Source organism: Chiloscyllium punctatum, chromosome 15 (assembly GCF_047496795.1).
Source record: "Chiloscyllium punctatum isolate Juve2018m chromosome 15, sChiPun1.3, whole genome shotgun sequence".
In the NCBI taxonomy this organism is placed as follows: Eukaryota; Metazoa; Chordata; class Chondrichthyes; order Orectolobiformes; family Hemiscylliidae; genus Chiloscyllium; species Chiloscyllium punctatum.
The window spans coordinates 6,544,473-6,572,451 of NC_092753.1; the positions used below are offsets into that span (position 1 = coordinate 6,544,473).

Here is a 27,979-nt window from a genome sequence, read left to right on the forward strand (position 1 = left end):
CCTGCGACCAGTGAGTTTTGTTAATGAAATACAGTCTACATTGTAGTGGTGTGGAATATGCTAGGAGAACCAAAACTTGGCAAGGTGCAATAGCAGACATTTCAGAAATGGTGGTTTTCTTGCAATAAATCCCTAGGCAACTAAAAATGTAACCAAAAAGATGAATAGAAAACTTGCCTTTATTTCAGGAGTTTTGTAATACAAAAAATATTGCAATTGTACTGAACTTTGGTCAGACACCATCTTGGCTGCATGGTGGCTCACTGGTTAGCACTGCTGTCTCAACACCAGAAATCTGGGTTCCATTTCAGCCTTGGACTGTCTGTGTAAAGTTTGCACATTCTCCAAGTGTCTGCATCAGTTTCCTCTTACAGTCCAAAGAGATACAGGTTAGGTTGACTGTCCAGAGATGAGCAGGCTGGGTAGGTTAGCCATAAGAAATGAAGGGTTACAGGAATGAGGTGGGTCAGGATGAGATGCTCTTTGGAGGGTTGGTGTGGACTTGATGGGCTGATTGGCCTGCTTCCACACTGTAGGGGCTCTATGAGTACTATAGTAAGTTTCAGAAACATGTCAATAGACTATTGTTAATTATATTAACAAAATCAAATGAAATCAGGGAGCATCTTTTTCCAAAGGATGAAGATCTGTAGTTCTCTCTGAAAATTCTGGCTGAAGTATCATTTCTTTTTAAGACTCTGATATACTTTATTTAAGGGAAACAGTATTAAGCAATATGGAAAAAAAGCAGGTAAGCATAAGTATAGATCAGTCATAATCTAAGGAAAAGACTCTAAGCATAGTTGGCCTATGCATTTTGCCATTACGCAAAATATAGAACATCGATCATTGAATTCCATTGGCTGAGTTAATAGCTAGGACTTACACAGACTGAAAAAAGAACCAGAATACAAATCTTAAATATCTATAAGGATTACCTGATCCACAAAGACATTTAGGCTCCATGAAATGTGTAAAAACATCGCCTTCTTCTGTTTTACACCATTGAGAATCTTCACATGTTGGAAATGAAAAAAAAAGCATCAGAGAACAAAGAATCTTTTTAAAAAAAAAACTGCAATATTCACTACTGCCGATGACATCAACTAACTAACCATGGTCTCAGATTAAGGTCTTATACCTTGAGGACGCTTAAATTGTGTGATGCTGCTGCTCCTTTAACAGGGTTAGGTCGTCCTTGTTTTTTTTTAAAATCAGGAGGTCATAAAGAAACACGCTTCAAAATCTCTGGGGTTGATCTACTTGAGGAAGCTTTTACATTTTAAAAGAAACACTTGTACAATGAAAGGGGAGTGGCCAGTTCTCCCAGCTCAGCTTTTCTCTGGTTTGGGTTCAGAGCTGCTCATCAGTTTTGAGGATGCTAGTCCAAGAAACAGCTACATGGAAGAAGGTGCTTCACGCTGAATCTCTCTCTTTCTCTAAGACCTTGTCTTTTATTTTACCTTTTTTGGCCAAGGGGTGTTTATGGGAATTGTTGCAAGTAGTTGGAACAACATCATTAAGTTTGGATAGTCTGTTGGGTTTGCGGATAGGTTAAATTATTCTGTTCTCTTTTGTTTGTGTTTCATTCCGCAATCTTGAAAATAAATTCTGTTTTGTTGAAAGCTAAGTGGATAGGCCAGCTGCATCACTCCTGGAATATCCACTTGAAGCCTGCTTAAACCAACTAGCAACGTTAGGGTCCGGGCTACTTTCTTGAAATGTGTTGAGGGGGTCTAGCCTGTAACAACTGTATATTCTTAAGACAAATTCATTTGTATTGGATATAATCTACTTTTAACTTTGTTTGTGTGTGTGAGAAAGACAGTGTGAAAGAGGCAACAAGAGAATCCTAAATGACGACACTTGTTGCATCTTTATTAATTTTCTTGGAATACGCACTAATAAACTTGCTCCTTCTTTATTTCAAGAAAACCTTGATTGGCTCACTGCTTACAGTAAAAATTGTTAACATTTTAACTGGAGAGTTATAGTTTTGCATTAAAAAGGGTGTGGGGGTGGAGAAGGGAAGAGGGAGGAAAAAAAATGTGTATGAATATGACAGCTAGTTCGGCCCTGTACAATGAATCCCAAACAAAATTTAAAACTCAGACGGAGCCAAATATACCACAGTTTGCATTTTAATGCCAATCATTTTCTTGATTGCTGGTAATCCAGTGATGGAATTTTTGACTTCTTTAAAAAAAGCTGAGAAAATTTATGAAGTGTATTTTAACAGAACCGTAGAATGATAGATATTATGCTTTCTACTTTAATTCTTTGAGAAGGTGACTAAGGAGGTAGATGAGGGGAAAGCGGTCGATGTGGTATATATGGATTTTAGTAAGGCGTTTGATAAGGTCCCCCATGGTAGGCTACTGCAGAAAATACAGAGATATGGCATAGAGGGTGAGTTGGAGGTTTGGATTAGGAATTGGCTCTCTGGAAGAAGACAGAGGGTAGTAGTTGATGGCAAAGGTTCATCTTAGAGTGCCGTCACTAGCGGTGTTCCGCAAGGATCTGTTTTGGGACCATTGCTGTTTGTCATTTTTATAAATGACCTGGAGGAAGGGTTAGAAGGTTGGGTGAGCAAATTTGCGGATGATACGAAAGTCGGAGGAGTTGTAGACAGTGAGGAAGGATATGGCAGGTTACAGCGGGATATAGAGAAGCTGCAGAGCTGGGCAGAAAGGTGGCAAATGGAGTTCAATGTAGCTAAGTGTGAAGTGATTCACTTTGGTAAGAGTAATAAAAAGATGGATTACTGGGCTAATGGTAGACTACTTGGTAGTGTGGAAGAGCAGAGGGATCTTGGTGTCCATGTACACAGATCTCTGAAAGTTGCCACCCAGGTAAATAGTGCAGTGAAGAAGGCATATGGCGTACTGGCTTTTATTGGTAGAGGAATTGAGTTCCGGAGTCCTGAGGTCATGCTGCAGTTGTATAAGACTCTGGTGCGGCCGCATCTGGAATATTGTGTGCAGTTTTGGTCGCCATACTATAGGAAGGATGTGGAGGCACTGGAACGGGTGCAGAGGAAGTTTACCAGGATGTTGCCTGGTATGGTAGGAAAATCCTATGAGGAAAGGCTGAGGCACTTGGGGTTGTTTTCATTGGAGAAAAGAAGGTTTAGGGGTGATTTGATAGAGGTGTACAAGATGATTAGGGTTGACAGTGAGAACCTTTTTCCACGTATGGAGTCAGGTATTACAAGGGGGCATAGCTTTAAATTAAGGGGGGGTAGATATAGGACTGATGTTAGGGGTAGGTTCTTCACTCAGCGAGTCGTAAGTTCATGGAATGCCCTGCCAGTAGCAGTAGTGGACTCTCCCTCTTTATGGGTATTTAAGCGGGCATTGGATAGGTATATGGAGGATAGTGGGTTAGTGTAGGTTAGGTGGGCTTTGATCGGCGCAACATCGAGGGCTGAAGGGCCTGTACTGCGCTGTATTCTTCTATGTTCTATGTACTTCTGTAGACTGAATTATGTAGAAATCACCATTTCTTTTATTGATACACTTAAGGTGTAGATGATGTACAAGGACAGTAATCTCAATCCAAGAGAGAACATATGTAAATATTACATGTTATAATAAATATTACATGTTATAATAAAACTAAGTATTCCGGAATTGATTTCTAAAATAATAGGCAGCCATAAATTATTAAAACATTTATTAAACAACACAAGTATCAGTTTTAGTCAGCGTATGCACCACACTGAGGAATGTACTTTACAATTCTATAATAATATGCACAACTGTACTCATCCATAAAAATACTCAGACCATAAAAATAACATTACATTCATTACAGTGAAACAAGTAGAAAGAAAAGCTGCAATATTACTTTTTACAGAAATAGATACGCATCACTGTGTGCAAGCATATGCATCTGGAATATTCAATACAAGTGGTAGTTTAGAAAATTGATAGTTATTACTCACCAAAGACATTTAATTTCATTAGATCCTTTCCAGATCATCACAGCTAAGACAAAATAAATCTGATGGGGGAGACTACTATTCAGTTACAACGTTTCCAGTCATGTAGGCACAATATAAACAGCTAAAATGTGTCTATCTAATGACATTTAGAATCACAACTGTTGTAAATTCGAAAATGAATCTAAAACTGAAAATCCTCATTTGTGAAAATACTTAAATATTGATTACATTGTGGTGTATTGTACCTTGTTAGTGAAAGATATTAGTTCCAGATATCTGATCCTACAGATCTCAGATGCAACTCCACATTGGTCAATGATGCAACTGCAGATTCAGCAGTGATATTTCAATCTAGTTACAGCATCTTATGTTTGCATAAATTCTGCAATATACTGCCACAGCTCTTCAGCAATACTTCTACACTCAAGTGAAAATACATCTGCAATCTCACTATAATACAACAAGTCAGTGAATGCGATCACTTGACTTTTCAAAGTCTCTAGGCTCTGTACTACCTCACAATGGCAGAATGCCACTGTAAGAAGCAGGAGGAAAATAATAAAAACTGCAAGGACTCTACCTGACTTTTTAGTGGGCGTTTTAAATCTGAAGGTGTAAGTTTCTGTAGGTAAAGTAACCTTATCAACATCTTTCAGCCTCACCTTATCCCAATGGCTAGTATTGAAATTTTTCATTATAGGATGCACCTCTACAGAGCAAGAAGGCAATGGGGTTTCCTTTACAATTTTAATTTTACTGCGAAACTCTTGCATCTGTTGTAGAAATAAGACTGGATCAGTGACATCCTTAAATGACTCTGCCAAAGCAAAAGCTTTTTTCTGTTCTTCTAGAATCATCTTCAATTTATTTATTTCTGGATCATAGGCCTGCATTACCACCAGCTTCATGGTTTCAAAATCTGAAAGAATCTCATTCTTTTTTTGTTCTAGTATGTGCTGCAACTTAGTAAAATATTCCATGACCTTTTTTGCATCCTTGCTTATTAATTGCAGGGACTTTTTCTTGTCACTTTCTAGTTTCTCAAGACATGACTGCACATCAGCAGAACACCAGGTTTCAAGGCCTTGGAAAAGTCCATTAAAAGCTTCTCTCTCCTCTTTGTAGGCATCATTGATGGCACAGAAGGAATGACCTTCATGATCTCCCATGGTAGCACAAAATCCACAGATTAATTCAAGGTCTGTTGAGCAAAAGATATTCAGTGGTTGTCCACTATGCTTCGTGCAGATTGGAACTTTAGGTGTGATCTGAATCCTGTTGTATTTCTCTATTATTCCCCTCAGTGAATAATTCACTTGCAAATTGCTAATTCCCATGGTGGGAGTTTCTTTGCGGCAAGTCGGACATTTAAAAGGGATTTTGGAATGCATACCTCTCCCATTTCCTTCCAAGATGCCTTCTAAACATCGCTTACAGAAATTGTGTGAACAAGGGAGAACCCGTGGATCTTCAAGTAAACAACAACAGATGGGACAGGTCAATTCTTCTTCAAACAGTTCCATTGTCTTCTATATGAGGAAAACAGAAAACAATTAACATTACAAATATACTAATATGTTCAAAATTATTACAAATAATTAGCTGGTTGGTATTGGAACCAACCTTAAGTGAATAATAAGTTTGAAGCAGAATAAATTGTTTAGAAATACCATGAATTTAACACTCCTGATGAGTATCTAATCTCAGCCAGGCTGTTATTAATGAACACATACAAGAGACAAAGAGAGAGCAAATAGTTCATGGACAAGTCAAACCATACCGTACTTTTAAAAATGAATTTGAGAAGAAGCAACGGAAAGCCTGTAACTGGCATGGCTTTAGTTGGGATAGAATATGGCACCACTGGGGAAAAAAAAATTAAAAATAGAACTTTATTAAAATCAATAATGCATATCATGAAAACCATGTAGAGGTATTGGAAAGGTTACAAAAGAGAGTTAGAAGGATATGCCAGAGCTGCAACATTATTAACTATCAGGAAATGATGAACAGGACGGTTAAGAAGTGACATGACAAAGAAATTTAAAATGCTGAACAATTTTATTTGAGGAGACATAGAAATCAGGGATCAGGCCTGTTTTTCTCAAACCTGCTTCCTGTGGGAAAATGATCAAGATTTTCATGGAGGTTAATCCTTAAACTGACATAACTTTACAGGAAGCCTGCCTTTAAGAGTGGTGAATGAGCTTTTGAAGTTGGAGGTCCAATCTGACGCCTTTCAGTTTTTGAAGAAGCACCACAGCAAGTACAAATAATGAATTGGGGGGTCAGCTACTTTCTAAGTACATAATGCAGCCAGGCCTCCACTATGGTGAAGGAAAACCCTCTATATAACCGTATTTAAATATATCCCAAAGACATTGAACTACTGAAGTCATTCAATACAAGAGTGGCTTATGATAGGCCACTCCACAGACAACAGACAGCCATGTGGGTTGTGACTCATGTCACATCTAGGCCAGATCAGTTAAGGATAGCAGATTTCCTTCCATAATGTACATTATTCTCCAAAGTGACCAGTTCTTTTCTTGATTTCTATCTGATTCATGTGGCCTGGATTCATAATTTTAAAAAAATCAAGGAAGGAAACTAATGCATAATTTGGATGAAGTTAAATACAAAGTTTAAAAAAAAGACAACAACAGTGCACAAGAGAAGACTGGGATGACCAAAGGTAAACTGTAATGGCAAGAAAATAATTTAATATTCATGTTTTTTAAAGTTTAACAATAAGAATTGTGAGGAAATGTATTATATTTGAATGCTGTGAGTTAAAGCATGAAGTAGTACCTGTCATGACAAAGACATTATTAAGACAAGACATCAACATGGAAACAGCAATAAGGCTTCACTTTTCTTTGCTCCCCAGTTACTTCCTTTCATAGATTCAAAAAATTCCTACAATACAGAAAGAGGCTATTCAGCCCACTGAGTCTGCATTGACCTTTCAAACAGCATCCAACCCAGACCCACCCCATCCCCATAACTTCATATTTATCATGGCTAATCCACCTAGCCTGCACATCCCTGGACAATACAAGGTGATTTATTAACATGGCCAATGCACTTAACCTACATATCTTTGGAATGTGGGAGGAAACCTGAACATTCAGCAGAAACCAATGCATTCACAAGGAGAACGTGCACACTCCACACAGAGTCACCAAGGTTAGAAGAATTGAACACAGGTCTCTGGTGTTGTGAGACAGCAGTGCTAATCACTATACTACCATGCCAATCTTTTTGTCTGTAATGTCATATCCAAAAAAATGAGAATTTAAAAGTTGAAGTGAAAGTGCTGTGGTTCAAGTGAATGCAGTTTCAAGAATTTTAGCTGTTTCAATCTAAAGTGTGAATCTAATCACATCATTAATCTGAAGACCAAACGTATTCTATAACAACTAAAATCAAGACGTAAGTGCGCTGGAAAATTCTATGTCAACTGCCTGTTTGAGAATATATAGGATTTTGTAACTATCATAGCAGATCATGCCTGAAAATAAGATTGCAGCATAGTGCACTCAAAATCCAAGGAGAAAACGCAGACAGGTAGAAAGAATTCCAGAGCTTTGGTCCTTACCAACTGAAGGCACAGCTACAAAATGACAGAATGATCAAATGCAGCAATGCTCAAGAGAGCAGGTTACTGAATGTTGAAAAAGAATGCAGAGGATGGAGGGGCCAAGTGATAGCAGGATTTGAAAGCAAGAAGGAAAACATTAAAATCTAGATATTGATTTACCAGTGAATGTAATTCAACAGGACAACATTTCTCTTAGCTGCATGGAGCAGCTTGCAGGGACGCGCACAGGAGTTCCTGGGGACCTGGCGTTCGGACCAGACCTCCATCAGTGGGCACATCAGTTTGGGCCCCATTTACCAGCCTCTCGGATGGGGAATTTGCCTGGTGTTGCATGCCCCAGTGGACCAGGACACATGGATAGGGGGCAGGGTGGAGCATCAGTGCTTCGATGGAGGCTCATTTGTAGTGTTGCCTGGCAACAGGGCATCTGAAAGCAGACCCGCCAGCTCAGCAAGCAAACTTACAACCAGACAAGGTCTTTTCCTGGAGTGGGGAAGTCCAGAACTAGACGGCATAGGTTTAGGAGAGGGTCAAGAGTTAAAGAAAAAGGGACCCAAGGGCTAACATTTTCACACAGGGTGTTGCACATATGGAATGAGCTGCCAGAGGAAGTGGTGGAGGCTAGTCCAAATACAACATTTAAAAGGCATCTGGATGCATATATGAATAGAAAGGGTTTAGGGGGATATGGGTCAAGTGCTGACAAATGAGATTAGATTATGTTAGGATATCTGGTCAGCATGGAAGAGGTCTGTTTCTGTGCTGTACACCTCTATAATCAGGAATGTGTCACATTGGCCCAAACAGTTTGCACATGAGCAATAAACCCTTTAAACACATGGTTGTATGGCAATGTTAAATAGGCAGTGCAGTACAACAATGCTTCACACACAGCAAAGGGAATTCAACAGAGCTTTGGAGTTGGTGAATGGGATTGGATGAGAGCTATGTGACAGATTTTTGCATCACCTCAATTTTATGGAAGATAATTTGTGGGATGGCTGATCTGATAATCCTCAACTCCATTTTTTCCCATAATCCATGATTCCCTGAACGATTAGAGATCTGTTTATCTCAGCTTTGAATATACTTAACAATCCAGCCTCAATAGCCCTCTGCGGTACACAATTCCACAGATTCAGTATGCTCTGAGAGAAGAAATTCTTCCCCATCTGTGGTCTTAAATCTGTGACTCCTTGTTCTAAGACTGTCACCTCTGGTTCTAGCCAGTCCAAGAAGAAACAACTTTTCTGCAGCAACCCTGTCAAGTCCCTCAAGAATCTTTAAATATTTCAATAAGGTCTCATTCTTCTAAACTCCAAATCAGTGCAGGTCTAATCTATTCAACCTCTCCACACCTGGGATCAATCTAGTGAATATTCTCTGGATTGCCTCCAATACCAAGTACATCTTTCCTTAAACAAGGGGCTCAAAACCGTTCATAGTATTCCAGTTATGGTCTGACTAGTGCCATGTTAAGTTTTAGCAAAACCTCTTTACTTTTACATCCCATTCCTTTTGAAATAAAGAGCAAAGTGGAATGCACATTTCATGCTTGTTTGCAAACTCCATCATAAGACAGAGGAGAAGTAGGTTATTCAGCCCATCAAGTCTGCTCTGGCATTCAATGAGATCAAGGCTGCTGATCTGATAAATCCTCAACTCCACTGTCCTGCCTTTTCTCCTAACCCTTGATTCTCTTACTGATTACAAATCTCTCTATGTCAGCCTTGACTATACTTAATGATCCAGCCATGACAACCCTCGTGATAACGAATGCCACAGGTTCACTACCATCTATGAAAATAAATTCCTCATCTGTCTTAAATAAGCAACCATGTCAGGGATGCAAAGAAATGCTCTTGGTGACAGTTCAGGTAAATGACTGAAAGCTTTGCTTGGGGTCAAATTCAAATGGATGACTGTTCCACTCCATTAGTCACTGCTCAAGATGGAAATTCACTCCATAAACTGCAGATAAATGTTAAAAAAAAGGAAATCACCCCCTCTTCAACCAATGCTCTCCCTCTGCAATGTATAATTAAGTCAGGCAGAGCAGAAACCTACTACTGAGTCTGAATTCCAATGCTATTACATGTACCTTTTCCCATCTTCTAGTGTCAGTTACATTCGTTAAACAATGAGGAATACTAAAAATGGGTTTAAAGCAAATATAAAGAGCGCAGTAAATATACTGGAGAATTGCAGGCCTGTCTCAAACCAGGAACAGGAATGGAGACAGTATTCTTGGCTATAAAGTATTTAGGAAAGATAATGAAGGGAAGAGGGATGATGTACTTCATGGGTCAAAGACAAAATCTATCTGGTTGAAATTAAGGAACAATATAGGAGCTACTAATCTTACATGTCTATATTTTAGGTTACCAAATAAAAACGACATTGTGAAATTTCCATTAAAAAGGTATAAGCAGTACAGATTAAATATTCATTCAGAAATGCAGAATAATAGCTTGTTTTCAAACATTCTCTAGTTCATTTCTTAGGACAATACCTTGACCAGAGTCAAGCTGACTGGGTTAAAACTTGAACAGAGCCTGGCAATTAACTGTAAATCAATCTAACTGACACATTCTCCATGGCAACACCTGTATACTGCTCTCATATCAATACAAACAAACATTTATGTTGTATTTCTTGCAAATTGTCCTGATGATTGTAAGAACGAAGCTTGAATAAAGTGTGTCTTTTTTTCCAGCAATACTCATGTAAAGATTAGCACTAATTAGAGTCATTAATTACTCTAACATAGACCAAACATTAGCAGCATTAAGGGTGAAGAGAGGAAACGATTCAAGAGTAAATTCTTGGTATACAAATGGGTGAGTGGTTCACTCCAACAGTCACTGCTTCAGGTGGAAGTTCACCCCAGAAGGCAGTGCTGGATCCCTTTGTGGGCAATGAAATGAGACAAGTGGAAAATTCTTCAGCAGTTGGGCATTTGGAAAACAGTCATCATAATATCAAGTTAAAAAAAGGACATAGAACAATCAAACATGAAAATACTCAACTGGAAGGGTGGTAATTTCAATGAGCTGATGATTAGATAGATTAGAATAAAAAATGGGCAGATAAAACAGTGAATAAGTATTGGGACAAAAATAGAAGTTGCTGAGGAAACTTAGCAGGTCTGGCAACATGTGGGAAGAGAGCAGAGTTCATATTTTGAGTTCAATAATTCTTCATCAGAACAATAAATAAACAGGAAAAATGGTATTTAAGCTGAAGCCAAAATGGGATAGGGGTAGGAAAAAGGGAGAGGGGAGCAGATAGGTGGAGGCAGAGCCAAGAGAGAGCGAGAGATAGTCATAGTCATAGTCAGAGATGTACAGCATGGAAACAGACACTTCGGTCTAACTCGTCCATGCCGACCAGATATCCCAACCCAATCTAGTCCCATTTGCCGGCACATGGCCCATATTCCTCTAAACCTTTCCTATTCATATACCCATCCAGATGCCTTTTAAACGTTGCAGTTGTACCAGCCTCTACCACTTCCTCTGGCAGCTCATTCCATACACGCACCACCCTCTGTGTGAAAACGTTGCCCTTTTGGTCCCTTTTATATCTTACTCCTCTCAGCTTAAACCTATGCCCCTCTAGATGAAAGGGATAAGAAAACAAGGAAATTATGGATAGTTGGCCAAGACAAAAGAGCTGAACAAGTGATAACAAGAGCTAAGAGTGAGAATATGGGTTAGCTGTGCTGAATGCAACCCATATAATGTAATAATTGGCCTAGCAGTACTTGCAAATGGGTGACAGTGCTAAAAGCAACCCATGTCATAACAGGACTGGGTGTGCAGTGGGTAATAAAATATGGAAGGATGGAATCAGGCTCCAAAGTTACTAACTCAGGTATTGAGTCCTAGAGGCTGCAAGGCCCACAAGCGGAGAATGAGATGTTATTCTTCAAGCTTGTGTTGAGGTTTACAGAAAATTAGATGTGGTTCTTTGAGCTTATACTGAGGCTGTCTGAAACACCGCAGCAGGCCTGTGACAAAAATGTTGACATGGGAAATCTGTGGTGCGTTGAAGTGACAGGGGACTGGATACTGTTAATCAGTCTGCATTTCATCTCCCCAATGTACAGGAAACCACATTATGAACAATGAATTCAGTACACAAGATTCAATGAAGTGCAGGTAACTCATTACTTCACCTGGAAGGTATGTCAGGGGCGTTAGAGGTAAATGGGCAGGAGCTACATCTTTAGGATTGCATGGGAAGGGGTCTTGTGAGTGTGAGAAAATGTTGGGGATGGAGGCATGTCCCAAAGGGAACAGTCCCTGCGGAATGCTGACAGGGGAAGGGAGGGGAATGTGTGTCTCGTCGTGGCATCTCGTTTGGGGACAGAAATGATGGAAATGGACGCTTACTATATTTTTGGATGCAGGGACTGGTGGTGCTGATAAGTTAGGACCAGAGGTATCTTATTATTGTCGTGGGAGGGAAGGGAAGGGGTAAGGACAGAAGTGCAGGAGATCAGTCAATTATGGATAAGGATCTTGTCAACCGTAGTGGCAGGTAATTCTCGATTGAGGGAAAAAAAAGCACCCCCCCCACCCCCCCGGGTAATTTGGTATTCTCAGAACAGATACAACAGAGACAGAGAATCCTGGAGAATGGAATGGACTCCACACAGGAAGCAAAGTGTGAGGGTGTGTAGTGGAGGTAACGGTGGGAGTCAGTGGGTTTGTAGTGTATATTGGTGATCAGCATATCCCCAGAATTAGAAATAGAGATGTTGAGGAAGGAAAGGGAGGAGTCAGAGGTGGATCAGATGAGAGCAGGGTGGACGTTAGAAACAAAACTAATAAACTTTTCCAATTCCAAACAAGAGAGGGAAGTAGCACTGATAGTGTTATCAATGTACTGAAGAAGAATTGTGGGAAGGGACCTGATTAGGATCGGAACAAAGAATGTTCCAAAGACCCACAAAGACAGAGGCATATCTGGGACCCATGTGGGCACGCATGGCTTCATCTTTGACTTGAAGAAAGTCTCCTCACACTCCCACAGCACTTTCCCATACAATCACAGAAGAATGTAATGCCTAGCTGTTTACCTCGTCTCTCTTCACCATTTAAAGCCCTAGAGGTACCAGCAATTCACCTGTACTTCATTCAACCTAGTTGACTGTATTCGCTACAATGTGCTCTACACTGGAGAAAGGAAATGCAGACTTATAGTGACCATTTACATAATACCTACATCTGTCTGCAAAATGACCACAAGTGGTTACCTGCCACTTCAACACATCATTGTGTCCCCATGCCAATATTTTTGTCATATAGACCTGCTGCAGTATTCCAGCTAGCCTCAGCACAAGCTTGAGGAACAACATCTCAATTTCTGCTTGGGACCCCTTCAGCCTCAAGGACTCGATATCAAGTTCAATAACTTTAGAGCCTGATTTTCTCCTTCTATGTTTTTTACCCACCCCATACTTGGTCCTGTTATAACGTGGGTTGCTTTAACCATAGTAATCCATTCACACATTCTCCACGGCTCATTACCATAAGACCATAAGACATAGGAGTGGAAGTAAGGCCATTCGGCCCATCGAGTCCACTCCGCCATTCAATCATGGCTGATGGGCATTTTGACTCCACTTAACCGCATTCTCCCCATAGCCCTTAATTCCCCAAGACAACAAGAATCTATCAATCTCTGCCTTGAAGACACACTGTATGGGTTGCATTCAGCACAGCTAATCCACTTAGCTTACCCACTTATTATGTTTTATTCAGCTCTTAGAGTCATAGAGACGTACAGCATGGAAATAGACCCTTTGGTCCAACCCGTCCGTGCCAACCAGATATCCCAACCCAATCTAGTTCCACCTGCCAGCACCCGGCCCATATCCCTCCAAACCCTTCCTATTCATATACCCATCCAAATACCTTTTAAATGTTGCAATTGTAGCAGTCTCCACCACTTCCTCTGGCAGCTCCTTCCATACACATATCATCCTCTGTGTGAAAAAGGTGCCCCTTAGGTCTCTTTTATATCTTTCCCCTCTCACGCTAAACCTATGCCCTCTAGTTCTGGACTCCCTGACCCCAGGGAAAAGACTTTGTCTATTTATCCTATCCATGCCCCTCAATTTTGTAAACCTCTATAAGGTCACCCCTCAGCCTCCAACGATCCAGGGAAAACAGCCGCAGCCTGTTCAGCCTCTCCCTACAGCTCAAATCCTCCAACCCTGGCAACATCCTTGTAAATCTTTTCTGAACCCTTCAAGTTTCACAACATCTTTCTGATAGGAAGGAGACCAGAATTGCTCTTTTTCTATTCTGGGTTGCTATCCATAATCTCCCTGTTTACCAACCCCTTTCATATCTCCCTCTCTCTATGGGGTCTGCTTCCACCAATGTGCTCATCTTCCCCCCCAACATCTCCACCCTGCCTCCCAGTTTAGCTCCAACATGTATACCATGTTTTCATAGCTACTTGCAGATTTGATGAAGAGTCAGCAGCCTTGAAACATTGTCTCGGATTTCTATCTATCCACAGATGCTGCCATACATGGCTTTGAAAGGTGGATGCTAGGAAATTGTTTCTGTTAGGCGAGGAGACTAGGACCCGTGGACACAGCCTTAGAATTAGAGGGGGTCATTTCAGAACAGAAATGCGGAGACATTTCTTCAGCCAGAGAGTGGTGGGCCTGTGGAATTCATTGCCACGGAGTGCAGTGGAAGCCGGGACGCTAAATGTCTTCAAGGCCGAGATTGATAGGTTCTTGTTGTCTAGAGGAATTAAGGGCTACGGGGAGAATGCTGGTAAGTGGAGCTGAAATGCGCATCAGCCATGATTGAATGGCGGAGTGGACTCGATGGGCCGAATGGCCTTACTTCCACTCCTATGTCTTATGGTCTTATGGACCTGCTGAAATTCTGCAGCAATTTTTGTTTTTATTTCAGATCTCCAGCATCCACAGTTCTTTGCTTTATTTTCACAAGTAATGCGAGCCTTTTAAGTTGAATTACAGATAAGACATTTCCACATTAAGGAAAGGCAGCACACGTAAAGCTATAGGTCTCAGGATCACAAAAGCCTTTGAGATTACAATGAAATAGAAAAAGGAGATGCGTGGTAAATGTCAGGCTCATAATACAGTAGAAGATCATGCTAGCTTCAGAGAGTACATGGGGAACTAAAAATGAAATTAAGGGCAAAGAGACTACATGAAAATACATTGCAAGATAACAGAAATGGGAACCTGAAAATAGTCAAAGGAAGGGAGGGGCTGATTAAGAATGAAAAAGCTATGGCTCAGATTCTAGTTGAGAATTTTGCAGATATAAAAGTTTGAATATGTGTACAAAGAGATTCAAAAACAGCTTCTTTGCCGTTATCTGACTCTTGAACTGACCTTTCAAATGTTAGTTTGATCACTCTCTCTGCACCTGTCACACTGTATTCTGCACTCCGTACTGTTAGCTTGATGCACTTTGCATGGCGCAATCTGCCTGTATAGAAAAACAACACTTTTCACTGTACATCAGTACATGTGACAACAAATGATCAAATAACATTTTTAAAAGATGAGGATGCTGTTAATGTTACAACATGCAAGGTGGCAGTACAGAAATTGGACAGGATTTAAAACATATAAGCAGTGGTACTTAAAAGATTAATAGACTATATGGGACGCATATTTGCTAATTTGCCGAGGGAGGCATCAATATCTGTGACTTTAGATCTTCCAATCCTGCTTAAGTGCAAGGGTTGTGCCAGAGGATTGCACATATCACAGCTTATTAAGAACAGGGAGAGAAATAAATCAGGCAAATTACAGCCATTCAGTCCAATGTTGATGACAGAGAGAATCAAGAATTCAAGACAAGTTTAATTCTCATTGGGAAAAATAAGAATTAATAAATCGACAGCCAACTCAGCAAATGGTTTAATTTATTAAGTTCTTTACTGATTAGTAGGGCTTAGTGAAGGCAATTCAGTTTATGTTGGATATATATATTTTCAAAAAGAGATTTGGTTAAATACCACACACCTTTCATTACCTCAGGTAATTTTTACAAGCAACTGTTTTTAAAGTGTAGTGCAGGAAGTGTGTTAAAATTGGGTCACTTCCTCATTCATTAGTCTAATTTCAAACCAGCAGTGACAACACGGATATGAAAGTCACACAGACAGGAACTTGAAGGAGCAATGAACAATTTATTTAAAATGCAGGAATAATACATTGGAAACCCTAGTACACCTCGATTATCCAAATATCAATTATCTGAATATCAGATTATCCGAAGGAGATCGCGAGGTCAGGATAAGAAACAGTACGCCAAAGAAGTGTTTCAACCCTGAATGCGTCTTTTGTATACCAGTGATTAAAAACAAACTCGGCTCATTGAAATGATGCCGAGAACAGTCCTAGACAATGAAGTCACATCTCCAAATGACTGACTTCCCGCCCGCGCTCTCCCCACGCTTTCCCTGGAGTTCTACACAGGGGTGTACCCTAAACCCCTCTTCCCCATATAATCTCTCCAACATCGTCCTGTACAGGGCAGAGGTGGAACTTGTCAAAAAGTTGCAGTAAAAAGTGGTGTGTCTGCGTGCGCACATGCAATTTGGAAACTTATCCCATAAAAGGCAGCAGCAGTCTTACTGTTGGTGTACAGTCTGGCTGCCCCAGGGTGGACGGGGTGGTGGTGGGGGCGCGGTGGGGGGGGGGGGTGGGTTGTGGGCGGTATGTGTGTGTTGGCGGGGGCGCGGACAGGAATTGGATGGCGGGGGGCGGGCAGACAGAGTTTGGGGGGGCAGAGTGGGAGCAGATGAGGTTGGAGGTGGATGGGGGCAGGCGGGAGGGCAGTGGCTCACGTGTGGTGTGCTGCTGCCTAGACTCCTGAACGGGGAGCAGACTTCTCAGAAAACTCAGAACTCAGAGGAAATCAATTAACCAAATAATCAATCAATTATCCGAACGAGATAGTGCCCATCCATCTCATTCGGATAATCGAGTGCCTCTGTAGTTGACATTAGGACAACGACTCTGTGAGCAATATTAATAGATTGAACTTGGATTCCATGGCACAATTTCAAATTGTTCAGATGGTATGAAATTCAGAAACCTAGTAAGCAATGAATATTATTTTAATAGACTTCAGGAGAACACAGTTCTGTGTACAGTCACAGGGCAAATAATAACCAAACAGAAAAAAAAATATTAAGAGATAATTTTTGGGCAAGAAGAATGAGGAGAAACAAGTAAATCCAAATGTTACAATTTTTAAAAGAGATGCCTTAGCGTGCATCGACACTAATTTGTCAAGGTGACAAACCAAGTTGGTGGACTATTAAAGAAATATATAATGTCAATGTCAACAACTTGTAGATTTATAATTTTATAAATGTCTTTATAAACAGAATACAGCATGCAAAAGCAAGGAGCTTATGCTGATTTGTTCCCAGGTGAAGTAAGGATATCCAATTCAGGTATCCTCCACCAAGTGTGTTCACAAGGCTTTAGAGAAAAGAGATAAAATGATACTGCAGATGTAGAAAGGATGCAAGTTACATTGAGAATCAGAAAAAAAACTTGGGCTATTATCCTTCCAGCAGAGCACCAGAGTCCCAGGCTCAATTCTAGCCTCGGGTGACTGCCTGTGTGGAGTTTGCACATTCTCCCCGTGTCTGCGTGGGTTTCCTCCTGGTGCTCCTGTTTCCTCTCAGTCCAAAAATGTGCAGGTTAGGTGAAGTGGCCATGCTAAATTGCCCGTAGTGTTAGGTGAAGGGGTAAATGTAGGGAATAGGTCTGGGTGAGTTGCGCTTCGGCAGGTCGGTGTGGACTTGTTGGGCCAAAGGGCCTGTTTCCACACTGTAAGTAATCTAATCTAAGTATATGAATGGGAAGGGTTTAAGAGGGATATGGGCCAAGTGCCAAGGATATCTGGTCAGCATAGACGAAGAGCCTGTTTCTGCACTGTACATCTCTATGACTCTTACCTCATCTTGTCTACGTGTGGTTCCAAATCCACAGCCCATGCAGTTGACTCTTAACTGCCCTCTAAAATGACTCACTAAGTCCTTCAGTTGTATCAAACTGCTAAAAAGTTTGAAAGGAAACAAAATGGGACCACCCAACATTGACAGAGGGAATGGAAACAAAAAACAGGTAACTCTGCCTTGTCGACCCTGCTTATCTAAATGACATGGTCAGAAGGATACTGGTATTCTCAAAGTACAGGATCCAAGCAGCAACTAAAATCAGATTCCAGGAAAAGGTAAAGTAAATTGAAGAGAATGGACGTGGGATTCAAAAATTTATCATGAAGGATATTTCCTAAACTAATCAAGGAAAGTTATTACTTCAAACACTAGGGAACAAAAATTAAAAATGGGAATTGTTTAATATGCATTAATTATACACACAGACTAAAGAAACTGGGATCGTTCTCTTTAGCGTAAAGAAATTTAAGGTAAGATTTAACCGAAGTGTTCAAAATCATGACAAGTTTTGACTAAAACGGTAATAGACTTCAGGAGAACACAGTTCTGTGTACAGTCACAGGGCAAATAATAACCAAACAGAAAAAAAATGTTCAGAGATAATTTTTGGGCAAGAAGAACGAGGAGAAACAAGTAAATCCAAATGTTACAATTTTAAAAGAGATGTAAAATCAGAAACGGTCTCCACTGGCAAGAAGGTTGGCAATCAGACTTTAAGGTTTTAAAAATAACTGGCAAAAGAATCAGAAGGGAGTTGAAGGATTTTTTTAAATGCAGAAAATATAATCATCTATCCAAAAGATTTTAAAAAGCAAATGTAAGTATCTTCAAAAGAAAAATTGGACACATACATGAAACTAAAACGCTACAGTTCTACAGGGTAAAATAAAAAGAAGGCCAAATGGCCTCCCTCAGTATCACCTGATTCAATTATTCCAAGTCAGGTAAAATCTGGAGACAACTGTCTCATTTAAGGAATAAAAGCTTGAAAGTGAGAAATCAAGGACGGACATTTACCCAAACAGTATTAATAGCCTTGAGGCACAATTCATACAGTTCCTTGAGAAAGAGGCTTTGAAGGAAATAGTGAAATAGATCTGTGAGAGTCAGATGACTTGTTAGACCCAATGGTCAGTCCACATGCCGATAAATCCAAAATCATTTGAACCTGAACAACATAGCATTTTTCATTGCATTAGTTTATGAAATTGTTGTGTTTAGCACTTCACACAGCTGTGAATTGATGTGGCATTCACTGCATACTCAAAATATCACTTTGACCTTTCAAATAAGGAACTTGTGCTAATAAGCTGAAGTTGATCATTTCCTATAAACATATTGTTTCTCAGGGTGGGTTGTTAAAACAATGGTAAGCACTAAAAGGAGACATGATATTAACAATTTCTATGTATAATCATTTTGCAACTATTCAGTTTAATTAAACTTGTCCCTCCAGTAAACCAACTTCTTATTGTAGCATCTAGTTGCTTTCATGATGTTTGAAATATTTCATGTCTGACGAAGTCCAATAGTTATTTCAAACATCTATATTTGGTTAAAAAGTTCATCTTAATATTGGTTTTATATTTAAAGAAATATTGCATTATATAGCATGTTACATTACTTAGGCCATCCCAGTATAGCTAATGACATATTTTAAAAATATTTATGTGGGGAATTTTGCAGCCCATTTGCACACAACGTTTTTTTAAAAAATTCAATCATGGGACCACTGACTGGTCACAATTTATTGTCTATACCTAAATGTCCTTGAGAAGGTGGTGGTAAGCTGCTTTCTTGAACCACTGCATAACATGTGGTGCAGATTGACCCACAATGCTCTTAGGGAAAGAACTGAAAGATTTTGACTCAGCAACAGAGAAGGAATAGCAATATATTTCAGTCTGGATGGAGAGTAGCTTGGAGGGAATTTGCAGGTGGTGGTGTTTCCATGTATCTGCTGCTCTTGTCCTCGATGGAAGTGGTCATGGGTTTGGAAGGTGCTGTCTGATGATCTTTCATGAATTGCTGCAGTGCATCTTGTAGATACTGCTGTGATTCAGTGTCGGTGGTGGAGGGAGTGGATGCAAATGGATATGGTGTCAATCAAGCGGGCGGTTTTGTCCTGGATAGTGTCAAGCTTCTTGACTATTGTTGGTGCTGCACCCATCCAGGCAAGTGGGGTGTACTGCATCACAATCCCCACTTGTGCCCTGTAGCAGGTGGACACGCTTTGGGGAAATCTGGAGGCGAATTACACACCACAGTATTCCTAGCCTTTGACCTGCTCAATAGCCAATGTGTTTGTGATGAGTACAGTTGCATTTCTGGTCAATGGTAACCCTAAGGATGTTGGTATCAGGGGATTCAGTGATGGTAATACCATTGAATGTCAAAAGGGCAGTGATTAGATTTTGTTTGTTATCGGGGATGGTCATTGCCTGACATTTGTATGGTCTGAATGTTACTTGCCACTTGTCAGCCAAAGCCTGGATATTTCCAGATCTTGTTGCATTTGAGCATGGGTTACTTCAGGATTTGAGGCGTGAATGGTGCTGAACATTGTGCAATCATGGTCAAACATCCCCACTTCTAACCTTATGATGGAGGGAAGGTCATTGATGAAGCAGATAAAGATGGTTTTGCCTAGGATAATGACTCTGAGGAGCTCCTGCAGAGGTATCTTAGAGCGGAGATGACTGACCTCCAACAACTGCAACCATCTTCCAAGTGCAAGGTATGACTATAACCGTTGGAGAGCCTTCCCCTTGGAGAGGGAATTGAAGGATTTTGATCCAGCAACAGTGAAGAAACAGCTATATATTTCCAAGTCAGGTTGGTAAGTGGCATGGAGGGGAACTAGCAGGTGATTATGTTCCCATGTATCTGCTGCTCTTGTCCTTCTAGATGGAAGTGGTCTGGAAGGTGATGTCTAAGGATCTTTGGTGATAACCATCGATTCCAGTTTTGCTCAGACTCCTTGATGCCACACTCAGTCAAATGTGGCCTTGATTTTAAGAGCTAATCACTCTCATTTCACATCTAGAATTCAGCTCTTTTGTTCATGTTTTGACCAAAGCTCTAATGAGATCAGGAGCTGAGTAACCCTAGCAGAATCCAAATTGGGTGTCAGCGAGTAGGTTATTGCTGAGCAGGTGCTGCTTAATAGTACTGTTGATGACACTTTTCATTACCTTATTGAAGACAGAGTCTAGATTGATGGGACAGCAATTGGCAATGTTGGATTTGTCCTGATTTTTATGTATAGGACCTACCTGGGCAACTTTATACATTGTTGGGAGATGCCAGTATTGCAACTGTACTGGAAGAGCTTGGCTAGGGAAGTGGCAAGTTCTGGAGCCAGAACGTTGGCAGGGCCCACAGCCTTTGAAGTATCCAGTGCCTCCAACCATTTCTTGATAATCACATGGATTGAATCAAATTGGCTGAAGATTGGCCTCTGTAATCTTGGGAACCACTGGAGGAAGCCAAGATGGACTATCCACTAGGCACTCCTGGCTAAAGATTGCTGCAAATGCTGCAGCATTATCTTTTGTACTGGTGTGTTGGGCTCTTTCACCATTGAAGGTGGGGATATTTGCGGTGACTCCTCCTCCAGTGAGTAAATTGTCCACCACCATTCATGACTGCAGAGCTTAGTTCTTCTGTATTGTGATGGCTGTGGGATCATTTAGCTCTGTCCATCAGTTGCTGCTTATGCTGTTTGGCACACCTGTCTTATCTGACATCATATTTTCAGGAATGCTGGATGCTGCTCTTAGCATGCCCTCCTACGCTCTCCATTGAACCAGGGTTTATCCCCAGCTTGATAATAGTCGACTGGAATATATGCCTGGCCATGAGATTGTGCTCAAGTACCATTCAGCTGCTGTTGATGGCACACAGTGTCTCACAGATGCCTTGACTTCACTTGTTAGATCTGTTCAAAATTTATCCAACTTAGCCCATATTATTGCCACACAACACAAGTGGACAGTATTCTCTCAATGGAGAGGTGCATTTGCAGATTGATTAGGAGGAGGTCAATTATGTTTTTGCCTCTTCACAAACAAAATCATAAGTTGCTGGAAAAGCTCAGCAGGTCTGGCAGCATCTGTGCAGAGAAATCAAAGTAATGTTTCAGGACCGGTGACCCTTCCTCAGAATGTTTTTCCCTCTTGTTGGTTCCCTCCCCACCTGCCACAGACCTAGTCTAGCAGCTACCCAACTGTGCTGCTGCCAGGCCTTCATGGGGTCAATGTTGAGGATTCCCAGGGAACTCCCTCCTGACCATGTACCACTGTCCCTCCACCACCGAAGGATCTGTCCTGCCGCTGGGACAGGACCTATCGAAGGATTGTGATAGTGGTGTCTGGGACAGAGTCATATTCGTGGAATTATGTCTGAAAATGTTGCCTGTTGCTTTACTAGTCTGAGACAGCTCTCCTATTTTTGGCACTAGCCCTCAGATGTTAGTCAGGAGAACTTTGCAGGTTCTACAGGTCTGTTTTTGTCATTGCCTTTTCCAGTGCTTCAGTTATGCCAGGTGGCCTGTCTGATTTCATCTCTTTGTTGAGACATCATTGAGATTGGTATAATTAAGTGGCTTGCTAGACCATTTCAGAGGGCAGTTGAGAGTCAATCACATTGCTATGGGTCTGGAGACACATGTAGGCCAGACCAGGAAAGGATGGTGTATTTCTTTCCCTAAAGGAGATTAGTGAGCCAGATTGTTTCCAACAATCAACACTAGTGTCATGGTCATCAATAGTTTTTTTTAAATTAAAATTTCACCATTTGCCTTGGTAGGATTTCAACCCAGGTCCCCAGAACATTAGCTGAGCTTCTGGATTAATAGTCGAGCAATAATAGCACTAGGCAATTGCCTCCCCATTCCAGGGTTCCATGATGATGACCAGATAACTTTACTTCCTTAAAAAAAAAAGGTATTGTCACCTCTATCCCATTTTCCCATTTTACTTTTAAGCAATACTCTGGAATGACTGTGTATGCTGCATTTAATATTGATACTTTACCGCTATTCTGTTTTTATGTTTTTCCCCCCCACATTGGCTGGAATTTCTCTCATCTTTCCTCTAAGCTCATTCCCTTTAAACTTGGAATCAATGTGTAGATAAACAGCATCACGCCATAACCAAACGCACTGACTTTTCAGTTCAGATGCCTGTCAAAATGTCCCATAGCACCACTCAAAGAACAAGAAGTTCTCCTGGATCCCAGTCAACATTCCTCCCATAACCAAAACAGAAATAAATATAGTCTAACATAACTGATTCTCCTCACTTGTTGATCTCAGCAGAAAAACTGGCTGCCATAACTGCCTAGCCTGCACTTCAAAAGCAATGATTGTAACAACTTAAAGCTCTTCACAAAATGTGACACAGGGACAAGAGTAGGCCATCTCTTGTTTTTGGTTTTGTCTGATAACATTCTTGTGAAGTGCCTTGGAATGTTTTACATTTTGAAGGTACTATACAAATGCAAATTGTCAAAGAAAACAAACATCCGAGCATACAATTAAATCATAGCTGTGAATATATCAACTCCAAAGTCTTGATATCGTTACTCAATACAAACCTATCAATCTCAAAAACAGCACTTCATTTGTATTGATGGCCTTTGAACGGAAAGAGCGTCCCAGATTTCCATGCTTTTTACAAAAGTAGTATTTCCTGATTTCAATCTAGAAATACATGGCTCTCATTTATATTCCCTTTTAAAACTGTCAGTTTTTATTGATGTACCTCAGTGAATCCTTTTACATCTTGATCAGATCACTTCTCAGTCTTCAGTACTCAAGGAAATTCAAGCTGTGCAGCCTAAATTATGTAACCTGTGAAAATGAACCTTCCAGCTCAGCAAGCAAACCTACATCCACAGCCTCAACCTGAACTACAAAATCTTCTCAAAATTTGCTAACTTGTCCCCTTTAATCCTTGGTATAATGAATACATAAGCAATGTTCTGAAGGAACTATTGTGTTTAGGTGCATTCAGATATTATTTATCCTTGTACAAAATCTTGGTCAAGAATGTCATGTCCAGTTGTGGTCTCTCACGTGATGGTATATCATACTAAGGATGAAGAGAAAACTTCCTAGACTATTATCCAATACAGTTATCCAGATAAACTGTAAAGTCCTAGCTCAGTCTATGTAGACCTAAGATGATCTGATTGAAGCACACAAGCTGATTGAAGAATAGATTGGTTCCACTGAAATGTTAGATCTCAGGAGGTGGTTTCCTTTCCAGGAACAGTTAATCTTTGGAACTCTTGCCATTTTGTATGGTGAGTCTGCTCAATTCCTTCAAACAAGAGCTGAGTCTATTCCTGGTTGTATAGTTTACCACTCACAAAAGAGAAGCACTTCAGGGCTGCAGGGATCTCTTGAATAAACCTGGCTTTCCTAGCAAGTGAGTTGAAGATTAATTTTCTAGATATTCCCATTCCCCTACCCATCACCCTTCCACAAAATTGTAATTCAAAATTTGTCTGTAACCAACTAATTTGTGACACATGGCAAACCTCAGTTAGTAAATGTGGCAATGGAAATCATATCTACGGTAGGTTTTGCATTTTGTCAATGACTCAGTAGATTAATACATCTTTTAGTGTGATCCTAGTCAGACAGAAAATCTTCTAGGTGAGATGGTCAATGCTCTGTCAGTTAATGTCAACCAAGAAAGTAGCTAGGCATTACAAAACAAAACAGAGTTTTGATGTTTGGGGTTAAGGAGAGCAAAATCAGCAAGTCATAGAGATGTACAGAATGGAAATAGACCCTTCAGTCCAACTTGTCCATGCTGACCAGATATCCCAACCCAATCTAGTCCCACCTGCCAGCACCAGGCCCATATCTGCTTCTACTCTCAACGGAAACAATCACTGGTTCATGTTATTCAAGAATATGATCAAGCTCATTTGTTAGGGTCCCACGGTCCAGCAATCTTCCAAATTGAATAACTGGGTCTTTATTTTAGAAATGATCATACAATGAGCTACACAACAGATGCATTGTGAGTCCAATGTAAGTTGCTCTTTTTTGAAATAGGAGGGAGAAGAAAGTAAGAATTGAAAGGAATGAAGAACAAGATACTGCACTCAGCACATTCATATCTGGCATTGTAAACAGCTCAGAACATGTACATCAGGATATGTGACACCGCTGCCTCTTTAACAAGACTATTTTGTCCTTGGTATTTTTCAAGAGAGGTCATAAAAGCAGATATGCTGAATTGTCTACTTTAACAATGGTAGGTGAATGGCCAGTTCTCTGAGTTCAGCTTTATTTTCCAGTTTGGTTTAGTTTTTAAAGCAGGTAGTCAGAAGCTGCTGCAATGAGGAAAGGCTCCATACTTCAGCAGATGATCCCTGTCTGACTTTTCTCTCTGAAATCTCTCCTGCTTGTGTTTGACTTTACCTTTTGTCAAGGGATGTGTTTATGGGATAGTAAGGGAATTGAACAGCTCCTTAGTTAAGTTGTGGTATTGAGTTGGTTGAGTTTTCAAATAGTTAAGTTATTCTAAATTCTGTCTTCTTTTGTTCATGTTTCAACTGTAATGTTTAAATAAATTCTGCTTTGCTTAAAGATGAGTGGTTTAACCAGCTGCATCACACCTGGAACGTCCACTTCACATCTGCTTTTAAAATAAGAAAAAAAGTTAGGGTCTAGGCTACCTTTTTGAAATAGTTTTGAGGACGTCTGGCCCATAACAGGTATTTACTTGAAATTCTTTGAGACAGTAAGGGTGGTCAACAAACAATTACTATGTATGCTCAGACACTTTCAAACTTCTTGAACTGCTTTATTCCCTATTTGTGAAGATGATTAACTCAAGGACAATTTAGAAAAAAAAAATCCTTAATGAAAACAGATTTCTGTGGATACTGGAAATCCAAAATAAAAACAAAACAATTTGCTGGAAAAAACAATGAAATATCTGTTTTGAGAGAGAAACTGAGTTAACACTTAAGATCTGTGGTTTAACCAGCTGCAGTATCAGAACTGAAAAAGTTAGGGATGCACTAGGTTTTGAGCAAGGGCTGAGTGGAAGGACAAAAGGTTGATCTTTGGGTGGAAATCAGAAGAGGTCTGCTGAGAGTTACTGCTTCCAGATAATGGAGAAAATGGAGACTGGGCAAGAAAAACAAACCATGATGTGCTTGCAGCAGAGGCACTGTGGCTAAAGGCAAAAATATACAGAAAACAAAATGGGGCAGAGATAACAGTATGAAATTGTTGAACTTAATAGAGTCCATAAGTTATAAAGCATCTAAACGAACTGATCTATGACCTTGTAACATTCCAGGAAATCCTCAATTTGATTTCCATTTACACACATGACTAATGCCTGTTTCTGTCAGAGGTACACTTGTGGATCAGTGGAGGGGGACATGGTAGACTATGGTTGACAGCTGAACGACTTGCCAAACATCCAAATCAGCACACTGCAGATTACATAGGATACAAATGATTATCACACAGTATTTAAAGACCATGTCCCGAGCTGATCTCCCAGTCCCAATAAGATAGAATAATACAATTTTTATGAGATAACATTTTTCAGCCAGTGTTAAAAATGAAATGCTGGGGCAGCTTTAAGGGCATTGTATAGAATACATACCCTGACCTAAATAACCAAAATAAATGTAGTAAAAGGGATACATTAAATATTATCACACACCCCCACATCCAATTTTGCCAATGGCTAAATCACTGTTCGATATCAAAATGAGTGTTTGGTTCCAACTTACTATAAATATGATTTATCGACCTCTAACATCACAAGATGAGTCACAATATCTGTCTGAATTCAAAGTGATGTTTATATCTGGAGATATAGAAGGTGAAAATCTAGATCCGTTTCGTAGGTTAGCAAATACTATCTGCTCAGTTTTTTTGTGCCAACAATGTGGAATTAAACAGTCACTTGCAAAGCAAACTGCTGTAGCAAATTTATTTTTCAGTTACTAGATCACCTGGAATGATAGGCATCAGATGTTTTACAATCAGGCTTGGTTCCTCTAACCAACAAATGCACGTTTGTCTCCAAGCGAATACCGTTGGCCTTAACAACACTTTCCCAGCCGTTACACCCTAGCTGAACCAGCCCCTGAAATGCAGACACCGATCTAACAGTTCGTCTGCCCTTTCAACTGCCACGGTTCATATACTTGGACTACGGGTATTTATTTATTTATTTAAAGTGTCCTAATCATAACCCATTTTCTGTTCCGAGACTGTCAGTTGTTCCTTTGCTTGCTGGGCACTTGTAGCGTCTGACCACTGATACCTCCCCAACTGGCAACATCGCGTCGCCATCATACAATGGAGTTCCATTTTCTCGACACCAACTTCCTGGTTTGCCTGCAAGCTCCGGCAGGAGTCGGGCACATTCCACTTACACACAGAAGGCCATCGCATATACACGCCCATATTTAGCGATTGGTTTTGAAAAAGGATAACATATTGCAAATGAAACAGCAGAAGTCAATGTTTCCCGCACTCCTGTTGAATGTATGCTTACCCAACTAAAGCATCTGTCGTCTTACCGACTGTCACCAGATCTCCATAGGTTTGCCAGGTAACAGTGTATCGCTTTGTTGTTCACTACGAAGGCTATACTGAGCAAGCGTCAGAGTAGAGTGTTCAAATGCACCGGAAGCACCCATTTTATAATACTGTAAATGTATTCGTATGTTATGCAGGCACACTTTCCAGAAAGCTAGGAATTATAAAAAGCACCAAATTGCAAAAAAAAAGAATATAAAACAATTTGAAAAGAAATCAAAAAGGGGGAATGTGGGCCCTTTTGGGGACAGTGGAGATAATGAATAATAAGTGAAGGCAAACATGATAAATGCTGGATATTCAGTAGATCGTAGAGTAATTTACAACACAAAACGAACTTTAAATTTCTGATGGACATTACACAGGATCTGTAATCATCCCAGAAGATCTCCAACTTTGAGTTAAACTCTTGAGATTTTGGAGGATTCTGACCTGGATAGTTACCCAGGGAATATTACAGGATTAAAATAAGTTCTACCTCCTAGATAACTATACAACTAACCCCTCAGTCATTCACGTTCGTTCTCACCATCTCCTGGTCCTCCATCCAATAATTGAACCTCCCCTCAATGCATCACTCCCGACTCCAACAGCACCCATCATGCCCCAACCTTACCTCACTTGATCACCCTCTCTGATCTCCTTATCTGCCTAGCCACTCACCCTACACCTAAAACTTACTGTCTCTTTATCATCTTTCAGAGAGGCTTTGGACCTTAAATTTTGTTTACTTACTGGAATACAGCTTCTAGACCCGTTATAAGAGGTAGCTTTCACAGATTTCCTGCACTCTATGCTGAGAGAATGCTTGGAGATTTCTGCCAGATCCTCTGTTGGAATATAGACT

At 40.3% G+C, this 27,979-nt stretch overlaps 1 protein-coding gene across 6 annotated transcripts; it reads right to left on the bottom strand.

Moving 5' to 3' along the window:
- Positions 1–938: 938 nt before the first annotated feature.
- trim13 (tripartite motif containing 13) lies at positions 939–27,707 on the bottom strand. Of its 6 annotated transcripts, XR_011962499.1 has the most exons (4): positions 27,089–27,209; positions 14,947–15,043; positions 3,947–5,475; positions 939–1,013 (listed from the first exon to the last, which is right to left on the bottom strand). XR_011962499.1 is itself a non-coding variant. In XM_072584527.1 (3 exons), the coding sequence occupies exon 3, from the start codon at positions 5,467–5,469 to the stop codon at positions 4,312–4,314; it is 1,158 nt and encodes a 385-aa protein (XP_072440628.1). In that variant the 5' UTR covers positions 5,470–5,475; positions 14,947–15,043; positions 27,662–27,707; the 3' UTR covers positions 3,475–4,311. The 6 variants fall into 6 exon arrangements, 5 of the variants coding, with proteins under 5 accessions (XP_072440628.1, XP_072440625.1, XP_072440626.1 ...); XM_072584527.1 differs by lacking the exons at positions 939–1,013; positions 27,089–27,209 and adding an exon at positions 27,662–27,707 and having other exon boundaries at positions 3,475–5,475; XM_072584524.1 differs by lacking the exon at positions 939–1,013 and having other exon boundaries at positions 3,475–5,475.
- Between the last annotated feature and the right edge of the window lie 272 nt (positions 27,708–27,979).